Source organism: Puccinia triticina, chromosome 10A, assembly GCF_026914185.1.
Source record: "Puccinia triticina chromosome 10A, complete sequence".
NCBI lineage: Eukaryota > Fungi > Basidiomycota > Pucciniomycetes > Pucciniales > Pucciniaceae > Puccinia > Puccinia triticina.
The window spans coordinates 3,342,064-3,364,013 of NC_070567.1; the positions used below are offsets into that span (position 1 = coordinate 3,342,064).

A 21,950-nucleotide genomic window follows, 5' to 3' on the forward strand; every position below is an offset into this window, starting at 1 on the left:
GCATCAGGCCCGCATGGGCCCATACCAGGCCCGTTGGGCCCATTGAAAAAGTAGTATTTGTTTGGAATTCCCATGCTCTGCTAAAATATGAAATGGGTCAAACCAAATAAATAATGAGGGGGCACATTTTTTGGGAGATGTTTTCAAGGGCCTGAATGAGGCCCACATGGCCCCCACAAAGCCCACTGGGCCCATTGAAAGATTAGCCTTAGTCAAGAATGCCTTATATGCTCAGCTAAGAAACAAAAATGTGACAACCTGAGTAAAAAATATGGGGCCACACTTTTGGGGAGGGCTTTTTGACAGACCTGCATCAGGCCCATAGAGGCCCACCCAAAGCTGGTTGGGCCAAGCCAAAAGTATTCTTGGTTAAGAATGCCCATATAATGTTTAATCAGAACAGCACCAATTGGCCACTAATCAACAGAAGATATTGAAGGGCTTCTGACATCTGTATGACATTTGTGCACTCACAGAATGTAGGTCCAGGCCCATCCCTTCCCCTAGGAAACCTGTTGGCCCGTACGGGCCTGATACAGGCCCGTCCAAAAAGCCTCCCCCAAAATTCCCCCCCCCCCCCCCATTTTTTACTCAGTCTGGCACATTCTTATTTCTTAGCTGAGCATATGCTTTCTTAACCAAGGCTACTCTTTCAATGGGCCCAGTGGGCTTTGTGGGGGCCAAGTGGGCCTCATTCAGGCCCGTGAAAAAATCTACCAAAAAATGTGCCCCCTCATTATTTATTTGGTTTGACCCATTTCATATTTTAGCAGAGCATGGGAATTCCAAACAAATACTACGTTTTCAATGGGCCCAACGGGCCTGGTATGGGCCCATGCGGGCCTGATGCAGGCCCGTCTAACAAATCACCCCAAAAATGTGCCCCATTGTTTTTTACTCATTCTGACACATTTTTATTTTTTTGGCTGAGCACGCTCAGTTAGCATTTTTTTTCCGTAGGAAGTGATTTTTTTTCAATGATTTTCCCAATTTCAAACTTTAAGTAATTTTTTTGGGGAATTTAATTATCCTTGAAGTGAGATTTCTCGCGGTAACAAAGTAACTCATGAGAAGAGAGTTGATGCCATCAATTGCAAATCTTCCAAGGATGCCGTAAGAAAATTACAAAAAATCACCAAATCTGGAATCCAAGCCAAAATCGTTGCAGAAGGATTTGATCATGTGTATTTCAATTCCGAAAATATTGTACAACCAACGCTCAAGACCCTTTGACAATACGCAAATGATTGGAATCCCAACACTTACTTAGCTCCCTGCACTTCACTCATTGGAACAACAATGATTGGCAAATCGCGCTTATTAAAGGAATTGTCGAGGCATGTATGTGTTGTATATATCTGTCTCTGCCCCCTCAACTCAACCGGATTCCCGCCGCGATCCAAGTATTCTGCGGGCCAGCTGATCGAGCTCCACACCAAAAACAAAGAAAACACAAACAATAAAACTGTGAAGACACATTATACACGTCTGCTTCTTGCTATCTTGCGTGCCGTGGCCGACTACTTTTTGGCTCATGATCCTGCCAAGGCTGCAAAGGCAAGATTGGAAGAATGGATAAACTATAGCTTCCCAAAGAAGGGGGAAACTAACGACCCGCCTTTTTGGACCGAAGTTTGGAACAAGATGGAAGAAATCCCAGGCCTATCGGATGACAGCAGCACAACAATTCAGACAAACATCAAAGATGCAATGCTCTTTGTGGACAACATTCTCCAATTCATACAGCAAGGAAATCTCAGACTGATATTGGGGTTTGATGAAGCTCGTCAACTAATCGGCGCAGGCGAATCAACTCATGATACGTTGTTTTTTTGCATTTTGTGTGGTATCCTCAAGAAAATACCAATTCAAACAGGGTTTTTTTTGCTCTTTGTTGACACCACCTCCCGCGTTTCAAAATCCAACCCTCCAGCATACCACAATCCTAGCCACTGTCCCGGCAAGAAGAATTTATCCAGACTTTTTGCCACAATATACCAGATTCCTAGCTTTGATGTCAATGTTTCTAAACAACCGCCCACAAATCTGGTTGAATTAAAATCAGCATATCAACTTTTTTGTTATGGATGTCCATTTTGGGGCATTTATGTCGATGATGCCAAGAAAAAAGATCAAATGCCTAAGCAAATCGCAAAACAACTAACTGACTTCGCCCTTGAGAAACCTCTCTGCCAGACTGACACGACGATGCCTGCCACTTCCCTAAGCAATGAACAAGCAATTGCCTTTCTTGGCTCAACTATACAGCCATAGCTCTATGGCGCTGCACCAATAAATGCCGAGCTAGTTTTGAGCCATAGAGCGCAATGCATGTGCATCAAACCATCACAAGAAATGCTCATCAGTGACTATCCATCTCAGTTTTCATATTCTTTGGCAGCAAATCAATACCTAGCGCTTGACGATGCCAGACTTATCCGTTGCATCCAAGTCCTTGCCATCACTCAACGTCAAGGACAACTTTCCGCGGGAGATATCGGAGGAATCTGTTGTGAGGTAGGGTGTGCAAACTCCACATTTGGAGTATGGAGCGGTCAAGAGGCGGGCAGGGAGGAGCAATGTCACTCAAGGGTTTTTTGGGTCTTAAACCATAACAGATTAAGAGTCGAATAATGTACAAGAAAGCTAGCAATCAACGCTGTACAGCTCAAAAGTGTTCCTGAGAACCTTTTGCTGAGTGCGGAAAGGGATGTGCCTTTCCTGGGTCACTAGACACTAAAACAAGCCCCCCCAATCTACGATTGGAAGGTTTATGTAGTCATGGTGGAGGTGTATCGAAGGATAGCCTACGTCAAACAAGTGGCTTAGGGGATATGGGTGATGTAGCTGGTGCTGAGTGAGTCGTAAGTTGATATGGTCCGTGTGTTGCCACAAAATGGGGTTGTGGAACACCCTGACAGAGGGGTTAACAGTGATTGAGCGATGTAATAGAGTTGTGATATGTATGTAATTGTTATTTAATAAGGGTAAAACCACAATATAGTGGGGGCTAATACTGTAGAGTGAGCAAGTGTTGTACTGTTATGGGGTAAGCTGAGGGGTAACCATAAAGCATACCACAACGCTTGATTCTTGGCATCTTTGGATACATTTTATGGTCATGAATCGTCAGGATTGACCTGAATTAGCGGGACCCTTACCTCCACCGACTCAAGCAAAAAGGCCAAAGCAAACTAAGGCTTACAAAGCCCTACTCAAGTTACCTCCACTACCCCCCTCACCGATTGAGGAAAAGCCGGATTGACCTCCTTTGCCTTTCATTTCGGCAGTTTCTTACGTTTTCTCCAAAGTTATTACTCGGCACATCGACAAAGCCAAATCATCAGCGGCTTCATTTCCACCTGATTGTTGAGTCGTCAGGAATCCTTTTGGCCTATCTGTCACAACAATCATTCCAAATCCAGAGTATCAACCAATAATCAATAGGCCTTGTTGAACTTCTCCAAACCCCTCTGTTTCTGACACATTACCCACCGGCTCCGATTCCATCTCGAATCCAGGCTCACCCAATTCACCAGTAATCTCCATGTCACAAATCAACACAATCGACGTCTCACCTAGAAATAAGTTCCTCCAACAGCCCAGCGTATACAAATCGGAGATTGAGCAACTCACGGCCGACGGTTCAAACTTCAACAAGTGGAAGCGGGACCTGTTGCGGGTGATTTTGTTGACACTCAGTCATGCAGCTTTTTTTGAGAACCCGGACAACTACAAGAAAATCTCGGCGCAGGAGGAAACATGCTTGTTATACCTCATACAAATCACGGTACATGATGAACTCTCTTTGCTTGTCGATCGGTACACAAAAGGGACCAAAGCTTTTGATGCCGTTCAGGCAAACTTTCAAGGCACCATCCATTTCAGATAAATCGAACTTATTGATTGACTTCTTGGATTCAGGATTACGGGACCTGCCACTGATCCTTCACAAGTCCAAGGTTTATTCAACAAGCTATTTGATGTATTCGCTGATCTCAAGAACGTCCAGGCAGCGCTGCCTCCTTTCGTCGAAAGTCTTATTCTCCAGGCGGTTGCGCCTCCACCACCGGCAATGTCCCGATCTCAACTTTTCCAGAATATTTCTCTTTAACTGGGAGATAAAAAGGATGTTACTGCTCGCAATATACAGGCAATTATCACATCGGCGTATGGGGAAAGCAATTGGTTCGACACCAATCAACCTCAAACGGTTTCGGTATTTAGATCTTTTCAACCCAACTGGCAAGGACCAAGATATAACCAACAGCCCCATCAGAACACTCCCGGCAGATCCAACAATCACCCTCCACAACACGGAAATCAGCCAAATCACCAACAGTCAACGGTGGGAAAGCCAGGGAACCCAACGGTCAATGATATATTGGCGGCTCTCAACAACATCAAGAAAGGAAATCAAGGCCCGTCGGACCCTTCGGTTTTCAGCGGTAAACCTTGCGCGTACTGCGGGGTGCAGGGGCACTTGAGGTTGTCGTGTCCGACCCTCCGCGGCGATGCCAAGCTGCCGCCACCTAACACTCCCCTACATGGTCGCCCCATTTCCGGTTTCGCCCGCCAGGCCGCACCCCCAAACAACCCACCCACAGGCCAAGATCAGAATGCAGCAGTTCGATCAGCTGTGGGCGCGGATGCGACGGGTGCCGCCGGCGATGGTACTGTTTTGGATTCAGGGGCGACCCACCATGTGAGCGGGTCTTTCCTATCATTTTCTTCTTTGTCTCCACTCAAGCCACCCATGAGGCTGAAATTGGCTTCTTCCGATGGTTCTATGCTGGCGACTCATAGTGGACACCTCACAATGGTCAATGGGGATGGTACCCTCATGATCCCGAAATTGTTGTACATCCCGGAGATGAGCGGCACTCTTCTTAGCCTCGGACAGTTCATCGAGTCTGGTTTCAAACCATCTTTCCTTCCAAACCACAATATACATCTAGTCTCAAGTTTTGCTTCCATCAAGGCAAAATTCCAACACAGGTCGTGGATCATCACCCCAAATTCCTTCTCTTTTTCATCTCCATCTATTCAAGCTGTCTCTACTCGATCTTCCGCGCGTCTCACTTCTCCATCGTACAAATGGCACTTCCGATTGGGGCATGTTTCTGACTCAATCATAAAAGACTTTCTCAAGCGTTTTGTCCCGTCACTCGATCTAAAAACCTGGACGTCATTCATATGTGAGACCTGCAAGCAAACGGCGCCGGCATTCCTTGCCAGGAGTCATTCCCTGCAATGAAAGACTTGATCTTCTTGTTACTGATGTGATGGGACCTTTGGATCCTGACGTGTCCGGTAACCGATTCCTTCTCACCATCCGCAACCATGCTACTACTTACTCTTTTGTATATCCAATGAAATCTTGCTCCGAAGTACCACACATCATTATTGCACTCATCAAGAAGCCCGTCACACACTTCAAATTGGCTCCGAAATTTATACGCTCTGACAATGCCAAGGAATACACCGTGAAGCCCCTCTTGGATTACCTCGATTCCGTTGGTTCTCAAATAATCTTTACTTCACCATACACGCTGGAACAAAATGGAGAAGCCAAACGTCTGAACAGAACACTGGGTGATATTGCGCGCACGACACTGGCTCATTCTGGAATGCCTTCAACACTTTGGTCTGACGTGTATCATTGCGCATGTTACTTGGTAAATCGACTCTCTAATCAGCGATGTAAATCAACTCCTCTGGAACAATTGACTGGACGACAACCTTGTGCGGACAGCTTCTATCCATTTGGCTCACGTGCGAGCATTCATGTTCCAAAAGAACGTTGACGGAAACTAGATCAACGCGGCTGGACCTGTTTTCTTGTTGGTTATCAGGACAACAAACGAGGGTGGTTATTTTGGAACCTGGCTACTCAGAAAGTAATTGACTCTGAGTGTGCCACTTTTCTTGACTTTCAAGGAAAAATCATCATCATCCGCAGCTAACAATCACATTGCCCGTAGAATTCTGACACTGGGACAAGAACGCACGAAGGAGGTGTGCAAGGAGCAAGACAGCCAGGTGGATCTTCTTCAGGCGACATCTGATGCCGACATCCCAACCACTCTGCGACATGCGCTACGTTCTCCGGCAGGTGATCAGTGGCGTAAGGCGTGCATCTCTGAATGGGATCAATTGACTGAGATCAATACTTTCGACATCGTGGACAAACTCGGAAAACGTTTGATTGGAACAATGTTTGTTTTTGACATCAAGCAAAACACAGACGGCTCAGGTAACAGATTGAAGGCTAGATTTGTTGTGCAAGGTTTCAAACAACGACTGGGCAAAGACGTTCGATCAACTTTTGCTCCAACGGCATCACTATTGACCCTTTGGATTTTGCTTACTCTAGCGGCCAGGAATAAGTGGATTATCAATTCTTTCGATATTACCGGTGAATTCATCCACAGTCCAATAGAAGAAACCATCTATGTTGATCCCCCTGCAGAACTCTTTCCTCATTTGGAGGGGAAGGTTCTTAATCTCCAGAAGGCTTTGTATGGTACCCGACAAGCCAGTCGTTGCTGGTGGAAGCATTTCAAAGGCTTACTCCACGGTTGCGGCTTTGAGTGTGACGAAGTGGAGGAGTGTTTGTACAGATACAAAAAAGACGACTCTGTTATCATTGTTTGGATACACGTCGATGATGGTATTGTATTCGGAAACAATCAGAAGGACATTGATATTCTGCGGCAAAACATGGATCAAGCTCTTTGGCTCAAATGGGATTCTAAACCGGATAAGCTTGTAGGAATCAGACTTGAATACAAGGAAAATGCCATCTTTCTCAGCCAACATTTGCTCATCGACCAAATATTAGAAAAATACAAGAAGGAAGTCAAAGCCGATTTGATTACAACTCACACGCCTTTGACCGGAGACAATATAACCACATCAACGGGGGAAACTGTCTTGGCGACCTTATATCAGTCTTTTATTGGATCAATCAACTATCTCGCGCTTGGGACTTGACCCGACATCAGCTTTGCGGTTAATTACCTCGCTAGATTCAGTAGCTGTCCGGATACCACACACTGGAATGCTTTGTCCCATCTAATTCATTACATTCACACAACTAGCATGAAGAGATTGAAGTTATCAGTATCGGGTGAAGAGATGGCGACTTGGGTAGACGCAAACTGGGGAGGGGAGTTCCATCGCTCCACATCTGGTTTTGTTATCACTCTGTTTGGTGCGCCTGTTGCGTGGGGATCAAGAAGGCAGAAGGTGGTGGCGACTTCGACGTGCGCAGCAGAATTCATCTCCTTAGGCCAATCTGTTGATTTCCTTTTGTTTCTAGTTCCCATTCTCAAATCTCTCGATATTTGTCCTCAACTCTCAATCAAGTGCCATAACAGAGCTGCGGTTTTGATTTCCGATGACAATATGGAGGCGCTGGACCGACAAAAACGGCCAAATTTGTGTTTTTTTTTGTGAAATGCCGGTGAATCCACGACAAAATGGACAAATGAACCGACAAAGCGGCCATTGTTATGCTTTCAGAGCGACAATCCGGCCACTTTGGTGTTGGTCTGACGGCGCCTCTGGTGCGACAAAACAGCCACCACGGCTCTGAACCAGAAATTCTGGTCAATCACGTTTCATGTTTTGAATCTAGCCATCTTTCCTTGCTTCTGCTTTGAGCATCCGCCAAGCATGTGGGATCAGTATCAGTCTGTATCAGTGTATGTATACAATGGTAGTAGTACTCAAACACGTGTCAGTGTCAGGATTGGTTATAAATCCTGTAATAGTACAAGTGCCTCACCAGGCAGGAGAGCAGCCTGGTTCTTGTATATACCTCTTCTGTTTTAACCCGCTCCATCCCCCCCATCATTCTTGGCAACTTCTTTATCACTCAACAGGGGGTCGGTTAGGTGCCCTGAAGAGTTGGTCAAGCTGTTTACATGCTGCCTTTTTTGCTCTCTCTATCATGCTCCTCTCTGACTTGATTGGGGGTTGGTTAGGTGCCCAGGAGAGTCAGAGCAGCATTTCAGAGCATATAAGCTGAGGAATTGAGACCACCTCTTCCTTTTATTCCAGCAAAAAAATCATTATTGACTGGATAAGAAGAAAAATGGTTGTCAAGTGATTTGCCAACTTATACCAGACTCTCTTCAGAGGGCCTGGTGCAGCCTGGCTGACGCGAAGTACCCCTTGCAAAGGGAGCCTCTGCAAATCACTCTAACTTAACCGAGTCGACAGGCCCCGTCCCGCAGGGACCCAAGTCCACTTGACAAGCCGTTAACCTCTGCAAGGACATCCAGCAATCTGTAAGACTCGCAGGACATCCTCAGATGGCCTTTGTGTATGGTTAAAGGCATTGCTTTTGTACCCATGCGGTGCAGAAAGTAGGTAGAGTGCACATATTTATATACATATGGTGTTGCAAGCCTGTCTGGGCACTCACCAAAGTTTGGCCAAAAAAAAGGCCAAGCGCTAGAGAATGTAAAAAGGTACCCGTTGCTAGGTACCCAGCACCGCCTGGCGGGTACCGCCCACACCCGCCCCGCACCCGCCCAGCGGTGCCGGATGCGGTGCCGGGTGCCCGTTTTTTGGCAAAAAGCGGTGCGGTACCCGGGTACCGCCCCCAAGTACCGCTCATCCCCGGCTGGGGAGCCGGGTACTCCGGCACGCGGCCACCTTTGGCCGGCCATTGAGGGGATCAATTACTCCTCTCAATGGCCGGCAGGGGAGCGTGTCCTTTTCTCGACGCCATCGAGAGGAGTTAACCATTCCTTTGATGGCATCCAGAGGGGGATGGACTCCCATTGGTGCCATCGAGGGGAGTACAAACTCCCCTTGATGGTATCAAGGTGTGTACTCCCCTCGATGTCATCGACAGGAGCACCCCCCTCCCCCCCTCAATGTCATTGAGAAGACACACTCCCCTCCATCGAGGGGAGTGTTTCCTCTCGATGACGAGGGGATTGCGTCCTCTTGATGACACCAGGGGGGGTTGTGTATTCCCCTCAATGTCATCGAGAGGACACACCCCACTCGATTCCATCGAGGGGAGTGCACCATCCCCTCAATGACCGAGGGGAGCCGAGGGGAATATCTAGAGAGTAGAATCCCTCTAAATCCCTCGATGGCATGGAGGGGATTATATCTTCCTCGCGATGCCATAAAGGGGAGTGTTTCCCCCCCCCCCCCCCCCCTTAATGTCATCAAGGGGGTGCACTCCTCTCAATGACCGGTCTCTGCCGGCCATCAAGTGAGTCTTCATGCCCTCCCTTTGGGGCTTGGGAGTGAGTTTTGATAAAAAAAAACCAGCTGGTACCCGTGGTACCCGCCTAAAAGACCGCTGGTACCCGCCTGGCGGTGCCGGATGCGGTGCCGGGTGCCCGTTTTTCTCAAAAAACGCGCAGGTACCGGCGGTGCAACCGGTACCCGGGTCCGTTTTGACATTCTCTACCAACCGCGCGTGGCCGACCCTAAAGCCCGCTTGGCCGATCCTCAAGCCCGCCTGGCACACTCCCAACCCCCGCTTGGCACATCGCAAAGTGGGCGGGGTTCGGCACAAAGCCCCGCTGGGCCGATTTCAAGCGAGGGTGCCACGCACGCCAAACGCTGTGCCGGCCATCAAGGAGAGAATTTTCCCTCCTCGATGGTCGGTCTACAAACTGGTCATCGAGAAGGGAAGACTGCCTTCTTGATGATCGATACAAGTATTGACCACCGCGAAGGGAGTCTTTCCTCCCCGATGACCAGCCTACAGACCGGCCATCAAGAAGGAAAAGCTCCCTTGTTGATGTCCGATGTGCGATGTCGAGAAGGGAGAACATTTCCCCTCCTCGAGGGCACATCGTTCTTGCCTTTCGGGGCAGAGACAAGGGCCGGCGTCTGATGACCGGCGTGTTGCATGCCAAGTCACAGATCCCATCAGCCCAGAGCTTGATCTCGGCCAAGCGGGACTTGGCTGTGTGCCAAGCTCTGCCCCCCGCGCAACCTGCCCGATCAAGCCCGCTGGGCACATACCCAACCCCCGGAGGCACTCGGCCAAGCGGGAGTTGGGTATGTGCCCAGACGCGCTTGCAACACCATATTGGTCTGTATATGTGGTTGTGCCACAGTGGAAACCAATAATCCAATGGCTTCTGGCCATCTTGGAGAATGAATTTCTATAAAAAAAAATGCCAATGCAAAAAATTTCAAGACACTACAAAAAACAAAAAGCTGTCCGACATGTTGGTCCAGCGCCTCCATATGACAACACCTCAAAAGGTAGAATGAAAAGTTTGGAGCGCAATTTCTTTTTTGTCAACAATGCTGTCCGTGAAAACCACATCAATCTTGACTGGGTTTCTACCGATACCAACATTGCGGACTTCCTAACCAAACCCGTGAAGGCAACTATTCATTCTTGGTCTATGAAAAAATTGTTTCCTTGATTCATTTATGATTCTATAATCCCTCCTATTTTTTTTCTCTTTCACTTTCTCAGAATTAATTATCTTGGTCTAGTTTCTTTTTTCATCATTATTTTTTGTTATATTTTTTTTTTCTCAGTTCTGTACTTAGAGGTGTGGAGTTTGAGGGGGGATGTTGTGAGGTGGGGTGTGCCAACTCCACATTTGGAGTATGGAGCGGTCAAGAGGTGGGCAGGGAGGAGCAATGTCACTCAAGGGTTTTTTGGGTCTTAAACCATAACAGAATCGTCAGCCGTATCATTCTCCTGCGAGCAATGCAAGAAACTTTGAAGAAGACCGAGCCAACAATAGACGCAGGCACCGATCCAAAAAGCGTTACCATCCCATTCGGGCATTTGGTCCGGTTGGCGGACTATTTGGGGACCTTAGCTGGTTTGGACCCACAAAAACCGGATTTCAAACAGGAGTTGGATCTTGGCTCAATAACCCCAGAAAATAAAACAAAACTCTTGAAAGACGGGCGCCTTTTTTGGAACCACTTCATTGACATTCATTATACACCAACCTCAGAAGATCTCTTGAAAAACTTGTACAGAGGCTTGGCGGTCCAGTGCCGACCCAACCAGCCGGGCTTTGATCAGATGTTTTCAATTTACCTAGAAACCAACCCGGAGGAATGTCTGACAGAGGAAAATATCACATTCTGTGGTATCCAGGTCAAGAACCGGGTGAAAGCGATAAATCTACGAGATGAATCTGACGACTGGACCCCCAAATATGCAGGCATGCAACTCGAAACCCCGCATCCTTATCTCGTCCTTTACTTTGGTCTGAGAGAGCGACCGAAAAAAATTAAGAGGGGGGAGACCCTTGTAGTGATGACGAATCTCTCTTTCTTTGGAATCTTGATTTTATTGCTTTGCCAGTAGTAGTAGTTAGACTTAATGAAAGAAACAAAAACAAATTAGAAATTGAGTCTGAATCACACAAGAAATAAAGGAAAGAGAAAACACACAGAGTATAGAAGCTATCTATGCTGAAAACTGAACAATGACAACGACACGTGAGATAAACAAGACTAGAACACAAGCAAACTAAAGAGACACAAGTTTTAGTAGCTAATCTAACCAGATACAAAACGAAAACTATACAAACAATATGCAGCTGTTAAGTATTTGTTGATGTAGCTCCTCCTGAAACGAGACGACCTTTAGCGAGTTGACTAGACAGATGTTATCGGCAAACGTGTGAGTGTCTTGAGCAGATGATGATGTTTTGATAGCGTATATTTACCTTGAATGAAATCTCCTTTGTGTCTTCCTTTGAGTTGACTCTTGATCTTGATGCGTTGAGGATTTGACCAGCAGCAAACCAAGCGACTCGAGACCGGAAACGAAGTGAGTGAAAATTTTCAGCTGTGAACTTGAAACTCAAGAAGTCTTCCCGCGCACATCACAATAATGCATATGCAAAGTGTACTAGTCAAGAATTACTCTTGACACTCCTCCTTAATTCGATGAGACTAGTTGTAATTGCTTGACCGCTATGGAAACCTTAATAAAACCCAGTAACTTAGTTGAAATATCGTCAATCATGTCATTGGTTGAAATGTCTTCAATGACTAGTTGATTCTTTGCGACAATGTCTCTCAAGTACTGATATCGGATTTCAATGTGTTTTGAGTTTTCAGAGAGCCAGAGTTCTTTGCTGATGATTACCGCGCCAGAATTGTCGTTCTTGATTACCGGAATTCCAACCGGAATCTTCATGTCGACAAGTAGATTCTTCAACCAACGAATTTGTTTAGCACACACATTAATTGCAATAAACTCGGCTTCAGTCGTCGATTGAGCCACGATTGATTGTTTCTTAGATTTCCAACAGATCACGTTGCCTTGAAATTTTACAACATATCCAGTGGTTGATTTCTTGTCCGCTGTTGACATCGCAAAGTCCACATCCGCATACCCAAGTAGTTTGAGAGGATCGCCGCTGCTCTTAATTTCAATGCCGATATTCTTGGTACCCTTGATGTATCGAAGTAAATGCTTGACCAGAGACCAGTGATGTTGTGTGGGTTTCGACGAGTACCGCGACAACAGATTCGTAGCAAACGCAATGTCCGGTGTAGGACTCGTGTGGGACACTAAACATAATTTGGTGAAATATCCGCTGAGGGGGAAATAAATTGCTTAATAGGTTGAAAGGCTATTACAACTTACGGGTGGTCTGAAAGACCTGCCCCTCTAATAATACTATGCAAATATCTAAGAGTCTTGTAATCAATATTTATAAGGATATGGCTGATTCCAAGATAGATCTTACTTTCATATAGTAATCTCTATCAGACCTAGATCACTTGATTCAACAGGCTAACAAATCTGTTATAACTTCTTCGCTCGCAGGCAATATACTTACTTTGTTATACTCGTACTACATTTTACTAATATGCTGTTTAACTCGAACTTGTTGTTGTGTTATGCTTGGTTCTACTACTTCCGAAACACTAATACTGCTACTAACTTCTACGCTACTTGTGCTAACCACTAATACCACTAATAACCGCACTGCTGACTAAACTACCATATGTGACCAAACCTCTGTAGGCTGATCCTAACTAAACTAACTAACCACTTGTGACCAAACCTCTGTAGGCTGATCGCGACACTAACTAACTACCGTAACTAACTAACCACTGTGACCAAACCTCTGTAGGCTGATGGTGAAAAGTCTGGTGAGGGGGGAAAGGGCCTCCTTATATATTGAAGGGTGAGGGATTTTTGCTCCAGGGAAGCTCCTCATGAGGGATTATTGCTGCAGGGGATCTCAACTACACAGCCTCTCATGCATGTACTGCGCTGCATGTACAAACAACGAGGGGTTTATGCTGCAGGAGACACTCAACTACACAGCATCTGCATGCGTGTGCTGCACTGCCTTACAAACAATGAGGGATTTATGCTGCAGGAGACGCCTCCTGTACATCTTATCTACCTGCATATGATGTGCTTCATGTACAAACAGTGAGAGATTTATGCTGCAGGAGACACTTCCTGTACAGCTTATCTGCCTGCATATGCTGTGCTACATGTACAAACCATGAGGGATTTATGCTGCGGGAGACACTTGCTGTACAGCTTATCTACCTGCATATGCTTCACTATGCGTACAAACAATGAGGGATATATGCTGCATGAGGCGCTTGAGCTACACAGCACTTTCATGCATGTACTGCACTGCATGATGTCATGTGTTGCTATGCAACCAAGCCATCTTCCATCCTCGTCCACACACTCTGCATCCACACACTCTGCATCCACTGTCTAACCTGTTCCATTCCCAATGTTGAGGGTCAAGGCCTCTCCTCCCATCTTGCTCCTTCTTCCCTTCTTCCCCCGCACTGTATTACACACTCCCTCTACTATAATACCTCTGCAACGGGCTTTTGGCATTGTCACGCATATGGAACACCACATCCCCCCCAACTTAATTATGCTGTCCACAGCATTCGTGACAAATGCCAAAGGAACCTGCTCAACTATTCACTGAAAATAATCCTCAAATGGTCGTGATTTCCGTTTGTCCCAATCCAATACGCCATGTTCCGTTTTCGTGCGTCCAACAGATGTCGTCCTAGTATACCCAAGTGCCAGTCGAAATAAAGAACTCCCAAATTACTGATTCATCTCCCCTCCCTACAAACTAGGTCCAATTCCAAGTGCCCAATGTCAACCTTCACCACTCAATCTCCACTGTAATCCCAGGTGTCATTCTCTGATGCCCATCCACGATCCAATGTGAGACGAAAAAACATTCCAAATTCAATCCCTCTTCTTCTTCATTCTAATGACATTGTCCCAAGGAAAAAGCCAGTTTATTCCACAAAAGGTTATTGAACATTAGTATTCAATAAGGTCTAGACTCCTTTGTCCTTTCCGTATGATACCCACCCAATCTGATTCTTCAGATAGTCCAATCCTGATGCCCGCAATTGATGAACCCCGCTAATCCGCAAATTCCTATCTCGTCCCGTTATTTGGCCTTACATTTCCAACGTCCATTCCACGCCATCCACATCGCCTGTTTGTATTGTCCTGTTCCAAATATCAATTCGTCCGTTCTCCTATCCCTTTAATCTCCTAATGACTGACTAATGCTGTGCTAAATTGCTTGTAATTTGTGTTAAATTGGCCCACCCTATTCCCTCAGCTAAACAAAGGAAACTGTTTGCCTACCAAATGCTTTCCAATATATTCTATATACTAAGTCTTGAAATATAAAAAAATGCTTGAATTCGTATGCCTAAAACTGTCCATAATATTCTGTGGTCCTCAACTGTTGATCTGTAATTCCATATTGCGCTTGTTTTTGAATTTCCCGTTCATAGCAGTTTGATTCTCATGCTGAGGAGCCAAATATATGTATACACATAGCAATTTTATCTCTTGCTGAGGAGAAATGAGCAGTTTTGTCTCTTGTTGAGGAGAAAGCAGGCAGTTTTAATACCTCTTACCAAGGAGGCAGTAGGCAGTTTTACCTCTTACCAAGGAGGCCTAGGCAGTTTTACCTCTTGCCAAGGAGGCCTAGATAAATGTTGAAATCCATGCTCCGCTATTGCCTTGTCCTGATATCCTTGCGCGCCATCGCGCGTCGCTGTCTTGATTATGTAACAATCTGAACTCGCCCCGTTGCGCCCGGTCCGCTCCCCGAAGTTAAGTCCAATGGTTACCGGACCTTGCCAGACTTGAAAACAACCGGGTCCGTGAATTTTACAAAACTTATTTTACAAGGCATAACCCTTGTAAAAGGTATGCGTTGGGATTTTATGAGATTTATGGGGTAATATGTATTTTTCCGGGGCTTTCGGACTTTTCTTGGCCCTTGTAAATTATACATTGTAATACATACAATGTAAATATACTGTGTACAGAGGGCTTACATAATATTACACTGGATGTTTCACAAACCTTGTGAAACCACCTTTGGAATTTCATCATTTGAATTCAGAAATGTATTTTTACGGGATACAGGTTACGAGCCTTGTTTTACAATGCTGTATTCTCCCGGAAAAGTAAACCAATTCACAAAGATACATGAATTTTACACGCCTCAACACCCCGATCACGTTGGATTTCCACCCACATATATGTAAGTCGTTTTTCCTTCTCTGTTTGGCACACTACACTTCGAGACGTCGCTGCTCACATCCATAGTTGTTTCCTCCTCGGACGCCTCGTTCGGGCCGGAGGCGACCCTATCACTGTGATCAGCGAAGACAGTGGCTCCAGGCACCCCACAGTTCCTGATCCTGACAGAACAATTGGACATGTTTATGTCCCGTGGGGTGGGGGCTTTAAAACGTAGGTTGAAAGAGGTCGGGAACGCTAACACATCTCTTTTTGGCTACAACAAAGTCAACATACGACAAATTCTAACCCGACGCGCTGTGAAGAACGCGCTTAACTCGGTTTTCTCGGCGGCCGGCTACCACGGCCTCCTGGGCCACAGTTTCCGGGTGGGAGGAGCCTCTTTTCGGCACGCTATGGGCACGAGCAAAGAATGTGTTTGCAGGCTGGGGTGTTGGTTGTCGAGCTGCTACAAGCTCTAGATTAAAATCTTTTCATATTCTAGCAAGGATCTAAGGCGTACAGTCGTTCCGGTGAAGCAAGTACCGAAGGTAGCGATTTCGAATGACACGGAGGTCGCCCCTGCTCCAACAAAGCTCAAGAAATCTCAAGCAATTGTGAGCCCTCCATCTGGAGCGGCTCAAGCGACCATTGGTGCTCCATCTGGAGCGGCCAAAGCGACTGTTGGCGCTCGCTCTGGAGCGGAAAAGCCAACTGATCTCAAACAAAAAGTGTCGGGGGAGTTGAAGATACAATTGAAAGTTGGGAAGACTAGCAATCAGCAACAGATGATTGAAGAGTCGAAGATCGAAGGGGAAAAGACCTCGGGCAAAGTCAAGAAGACTAAAAAAAATATCATCGAGCCCAAATGCTTGGCCACCGATCTAGCGCCCGCAAAGCTACCCAAGGTTGAGTACCAACGGCAAGGCTTGAGACATGCTGTTTTACATTAGACTTTGGCTGTGTTCAAATTTTCACTGTCATTTTTTTTGTCTTGTTTTCTGGTGGGAAATTATGCCTTGTAAATAGACATATGCCTTGTAAAAATCTCATCTTTCTCCCTCTGGTCAGAATTTTGCAACCCTTGTGAATCCAAAAAAGGATCCCATGTAAGGGAAACCTTGCAAATTTGAATGTATTGTGACTCACATGCTTTTTTACATGGCTTTTTCTTTGCAAGGGAAACCCTTGTGAACAAATCACTTGTAAAATTCTATTTGAGTCCACCAAGCGGAAAATTGACAAGGTATTTTTCACAATGGTTATTTTACAAACTAGGAAAAAATGGAAGAACACTTGTAAAATTACAAAAAACCCGTGGCTTAATATGATTTTACATGGCACTGCTTTTACAAAGCATAAGCCTTGTAAAATAAGGGTTGTAAAATTCAACCCCCCCAAAAACAACGGCTCAGCCCGCCTGGTTCCATCTGACCTGTCAATCGCCTCCCTTCCCTTGTTGGCTTCATTCGCTGCTGGTAAGTTCTTCGTTCTTTGTTTCTCAATTTCTGTCTGCTTTTATGTTAGCTGCTCATTGTTCTCCTGTGATTCCAGACCACACTTGCAACTCATTTTTACTAGTTCCAATCAGTAGGATTGGTTGCTACTGCTCGCTCGTGATATGCTCCTCTCCTCTCATATGGTCGACCTTTACTTGCATGACGTGCCATTGCTGAAATGCATCTTTTTAGACTTTTCCTGTCAAAACCTCAGTCCCGCTATTGATCTCGCGAATGAATCACCTCCGCGGCTATCCGCTCGCCAATCTCCTTGTTTAATGAATCCGCCAACTTCAATTGTCCCGATTGTTTATTATGCTTGCTAGCTTCGCGATGATGCAAGGCATCGCCGTCCTACTATTGCCGATATTCTGACCGATCCGATAAGCAGCTGTCAAACCCAATCATTGTATGTATACCTCCATCTTCCTCGCCGCTCGCTCCCAGCCATTGTACTCGCCAATCCTCATACCGTTTCTTTTCTTATCCAGCTGCTTCCTTAGCCCGCGGTGCTCTCGTCGTCCCTCGGCCTGCTAGCCGACATCATCACGCCTACAATCCATTCAACCTCGCGCTCTGATCTATCTACTCGCTTCCTTAAGCTATTGCCGACCTGCCTATTTTACATAAAAAAAATTGGAGCCCAACAAAAGAAAGGATTGGACCGACTTAAAAACTAAAACTATATTCTGCTTGTATTGTTATCCTACTTATGTACCCTCATGTCAAACAAATAGAAACAAACACTAACAATGTATGATTCTGTCAATTGTGTGTTCATCCTATCACCTGTAACCTCCTCTTATCTAAAAATACAAAAAAAAAGCTGCTCCCTTCCTGTCCTGTTAATTAGCTTCTAAAGATAAAAACAAAGGGTCTCTTCCAATCTTGTTAGCCTTAAAACAAATATGTCTCATTCCAATCCTGTTAGCTCTGGAAATAAAATAAAGTTTCTGCTTCCCATCTTGTTAGCTCTAGAAACATGTCTCCTTCCAATCCTGTTAGCTCTAAAGATAAAGACAAAGGGTCTCCTTCCTATTCTGTTAGCTTTATACTTTTCATAGAAATAAAATAAAATAAGACAAACCTGCCCCCCCCACTGAGAGTAATGAGCCCTAAATGGAAGTGGAAAACTGAAACCTAAAAACACATGACCAATCCCCGCAAGGTGGAGTGCCAAGAAGATTGAAGCTATCAAGTAAATTTCTTCCAGAATCTATCCTATATACACCAATCCGTAATCTGCTATGGGTGGGGGCTATTCTGCAATTGCAGAATACTCCCAATCTGCCCAGAAGGTTCTGAAGTCCATACCAAGTTGATCTTGTTTGTCCCGTAGCGCCCATTTGAATAGATCCCAGCTGAATCTCCCAAACAACAGCACCATCTTTGCGCATACACGTCTCAAGAACTCCTCCTCCTCCCCCCTCCGATCATGCAAATCATACCGCATCTCCAGTTCTGCCGTATCAATAATTCCTTGAGTGCTGCCAACGTACATTCCAAACCGTTCCGTAGATGCAATCCACCAGATTTCTGGCCAAATGGTGTCATTTTGAAGATATCCCATGGTCCCGTCGTAATTTAGCAACATTATAAATCCTATTCGTCCAACAGGGTGCCCAGGGAGCTCTTTCCAAACCCCTTCAGTTGTGCAACCATAATTTTCTGGATAAATGCGCAGGAATTCTTTTACTGGATACCCCTCATCAATATAATCAGCACTTATTGGAAACAGCTTTGGTTCTGGAGTAGTATGAGTGCCCATCCACAATGGCAGTTGTTCCCACTCTGTATGCCAATCTTTCCTCATTTCAGACGAAGGATGTGACTGCCATTCTTGCTTTAAAGGCACATGCTTGGGTTTATGGAGGTCAGTTGTGTCTGAAGAATGATCTTGTATTCCCCTTTCCTCATCATCTTTACCAGTTTCCTTCAACACAAATCCCGTACAATTTGACAGAGTATTTGAAGGGGTGTTCAACGGCCCATATACAGGTCTACTCTCTTCTGTGTACCCTGTGCTGTTATATAATTTGTTATTTGAGCCGTCATCTGTTCCAGTATCCATCCCGCTGGCTGTTCCACTGTCCGTTCCTTCATTGCAACCCATATCCGCTCCGCTATCCGTACCAATATCCTCTCCGCTGCTCGACCCCCTATCTGTACCAATATCCGCTCCGCTGTGGTGCTCCATTCCAAACCATAAGTAGTATTATATTGCTTTCTTTTACATATATTCATCATTACATTGAACATTTCCCCATAAACCTTCACAAATACCTCATTATTATTGCATATTCAGATTCTACATCAAATTTCACATATAGTCCCTAATAAATAGTATACCCTTATCTTCAATGGTTCAGTAGTTATAGAGGATATAAGACTTACAGATAATCTACAGTCTTCATTAGTTACAATACTCAATTCATTAGTAACTTACTTGAATCATTACAGTACATTACTTTTACATAATTACTTTCACATCCTAAACCCTTTACATACATTCCTCATTATGTACTATGGCTATTATACACATTACATCATTAGATCTGTGCTTACCTCTTTCAGTAGTGCTCATCATTACAAGTTGTTACTATGTTCTCATCACTTTTCCCCATTAGTGCATTCTTTTATTCCCATAACCAGCATTCCCTTTTCAGCATTGCTCATCATTACATACTGTTACTATGTTCACATCACTCTTCCTCATTTGTACAACCTTCATTCTCATAGCCAGAACTCTTCATTGTCTGTGCTCATCCCTCCTTACTATAAGAATTGTCTCCCCCCCCCCTCACTTGTACCTCATGCAGAGAAATATATACAGAATTTATAGATAATTTTGGATACAGAAATTATAAGTTCCCCACTCTCATCAATCCTCCATCTCTCTTACCCTCAGTAGTCAGTAGTTAAAGCTCATAGTACTAGCTCCTAAGATCAAGCAGAAATCAGCCACACCTTTTCTTCTTTTTTCTTAGTGTTACTCTCATCCCCTCAGCATTAGTCAGGAAGGCAGCCTCATCAGCACCCTTGCATAGCTTACATTAGTACTAGTGTTGCTATCCATTTACCTTCCAAGCTCTATTCTCCCCTTTGAGTAGTTCCACACCGCTGCCCACTCCATCATTTGCTGTCTCCTTAAGTTGATATTCACTCACCTGAATGCTATGGGAACACTTACTGACAATCCTTCGAGGGGGTGCCATTTCCCATCCTGGAACTTCTGGAGCGCATATTGGTATACATAACCTTTCTCCATCCCATAGCTCGTAACTCAAAATTTCTCCTTGTGCTTTGGACAACTCCAGGCGTACTTTGTGATCCGCCAAAAATGGTCTTCCCAACACTGTATATACCTTCCCTCTCACAATAAAGAAATTGGCCGCTTTGTTGTCCTCTGCGTCTATATGGAATGGGATGGCCTCTGCTAATCCCACAATGGGTGAAGAGTGGCCACCAATACCCGTAATATTCATACTGATTTCCCTAGTAGGTAATTGCAATTGCAGAGCCACAGTTTCCGGCATGATGTTCAGTTCTGCGCCACTATCAACTAACGCCTTGATCTTTTGTCCGTTAATAATTATATTCACAAATCCCAATGGGCATGCATATGTCAGCGGTGCTATGGTATTCAGTGGTCGGCCACTACAATCAAATTCTTCCTCAAAGTTGGTTCGGTTACATATTCCGGAGTTTTGTTGACGATCCGCCATCTTGACCTCAGCCAAAGGTAAATTATGTAAGTCTTGAAGGAATTTTGGTGCAATAAGCAGGAGTTCTTCCAGGGTGAGTGTGAAGCTTTGTTTCAATATCTTCTTTCTCAGCCCCCCCCCAACTTTGGCTCTGTCCACTGTTGTCTCCGATGACTCCTTTGCTGACTCCTCTGTATCCTTCCTTTCGTTGTCCTTTGCAGGTACCCGCTCCCGTTCCTGAATCTCTTCGCCTTCACTGCTTTCGTCATCAGATTTTCCCTCCACCCATGCTCCCGGATAGCTTGATCTCCTCTTCTTTGTCACCGGGGGTTTCTTGTTGGCCTCTTGATTGGGTGCTGGTGCATTATGTGTGCTCTCCTTAGGCTTCTCCACCTTATCTGGTTTAGATTGCACTGGCTGACTGTCTTTTTCCTTCTCCTTATCCGCATGTCTCGGAGATCGCCGTAAGCCAAATCCAACCTGAATCTCCTCGTCTTCCTCCCCATAGTGCATCTCCGGTGGACTCCACATCTCCCATTGGTTAGTCGAAATCATGGTTGCTGTTGGCTCATGCGATTTCTCCACTCCCGTGTTTCCTGCCGCCCTATTAGCTCGTATTTCCGCTCCTTCCCTGCTTAACTCAACCCGCTCCGCATACCTCCGTACCAGTTCACGAATAGAGTCGCCTGTGTCAGATGGAATTGGTTCCTTGTTGGGATAGTAATAGTTTGGTCCTGACTTGAAAACTGCCTGCTTGGTTATATCTTCATTCAGATGTGAACAAAACATAACTGTATGATCCATCTCCTTACAATAGAAACACTGAATTGTTGGCCGTGGGAACAGTGGTCCTCCTGGTCCTACTGGTCTAAATCCTGCTGCTGGTGGTCTTGTTCCTGCTAAATGAGGCGGAAAGGGTCTAGAATTTGGGTTAGTATTCAAGTTAGTATTTAAGTCAGTACGTAATTTCTTAATTTCTTCTTCTAATGCCTTTACCTTGTCATTCCCCTCCTCTGGCTGGGGTTTTGCTTGAACTTCCTTGTTGGTTTCTGGATCCTTGCTGACATTCTTCCCTTTTGTAGTACCCACATCCATATCCAATACCGCCAATGATGCCTCCACGTATTCCTTCAACTGTTCCAGCTTAGGTACCAGTGCCTTTCCGTCCTTGGTCTTGCGTAATTTCTTATTATGCGCCATATCACGTGCCACGTCTCGCCGTAT

The 21,950-nt window shown here is 45.4% G+C and overlaps 2 protein-coding genes across 2 annotated transcripts; both read left to right on the plus strand.

Annotated features, from left to right (window-relative positions):
* Positions 1 to 3,547: 3,547 nt before the first annotated feature.
* Positions 3,548 to 4,893, plus strand: PtA15_10A321 (uncharacterized protein; the record flags this gene model as incomplete). The annotated part of the gene is made up of 4 exons (XM_053160485.1): positions 3,548 to 3,822; positions 3,925 to 4,054; positions 4,154 to 4,705; positions 4,807 to 4,893. 4 exons carry the CDS (start codon positions 3,548 to 3,550, stop codon positions 4,891 to 4,893), a joined length of 1,044 nt encoding a protein of 347 aa, XP_053024454.1.
* A 479-nt stretch (positions 4,894 to 5,372) lies between these two features.
* PtA15_10A322 (uncharacterized protein) lies at positions 5,373 to 6,996 on the plus strand (the record flags this gene model as incomplete). The annotated part of the gene is made up of 3 exons (XM_053160486.1): positions 5,373 to 5,678; positions 5,818 to 5,900; positions 5,985 to 6,996. The coding sequence occupies 3 exons, from the start codon at positions 5,373 to 5,375 to the stop codon at positions 6,994 to 6,996; spliced, it is 1,401 nt and encodes a 466-aa protein (XP_053024455.1).
* Positions 6,997 to 21,950: the final 14,954 nt, after the last annotated feature.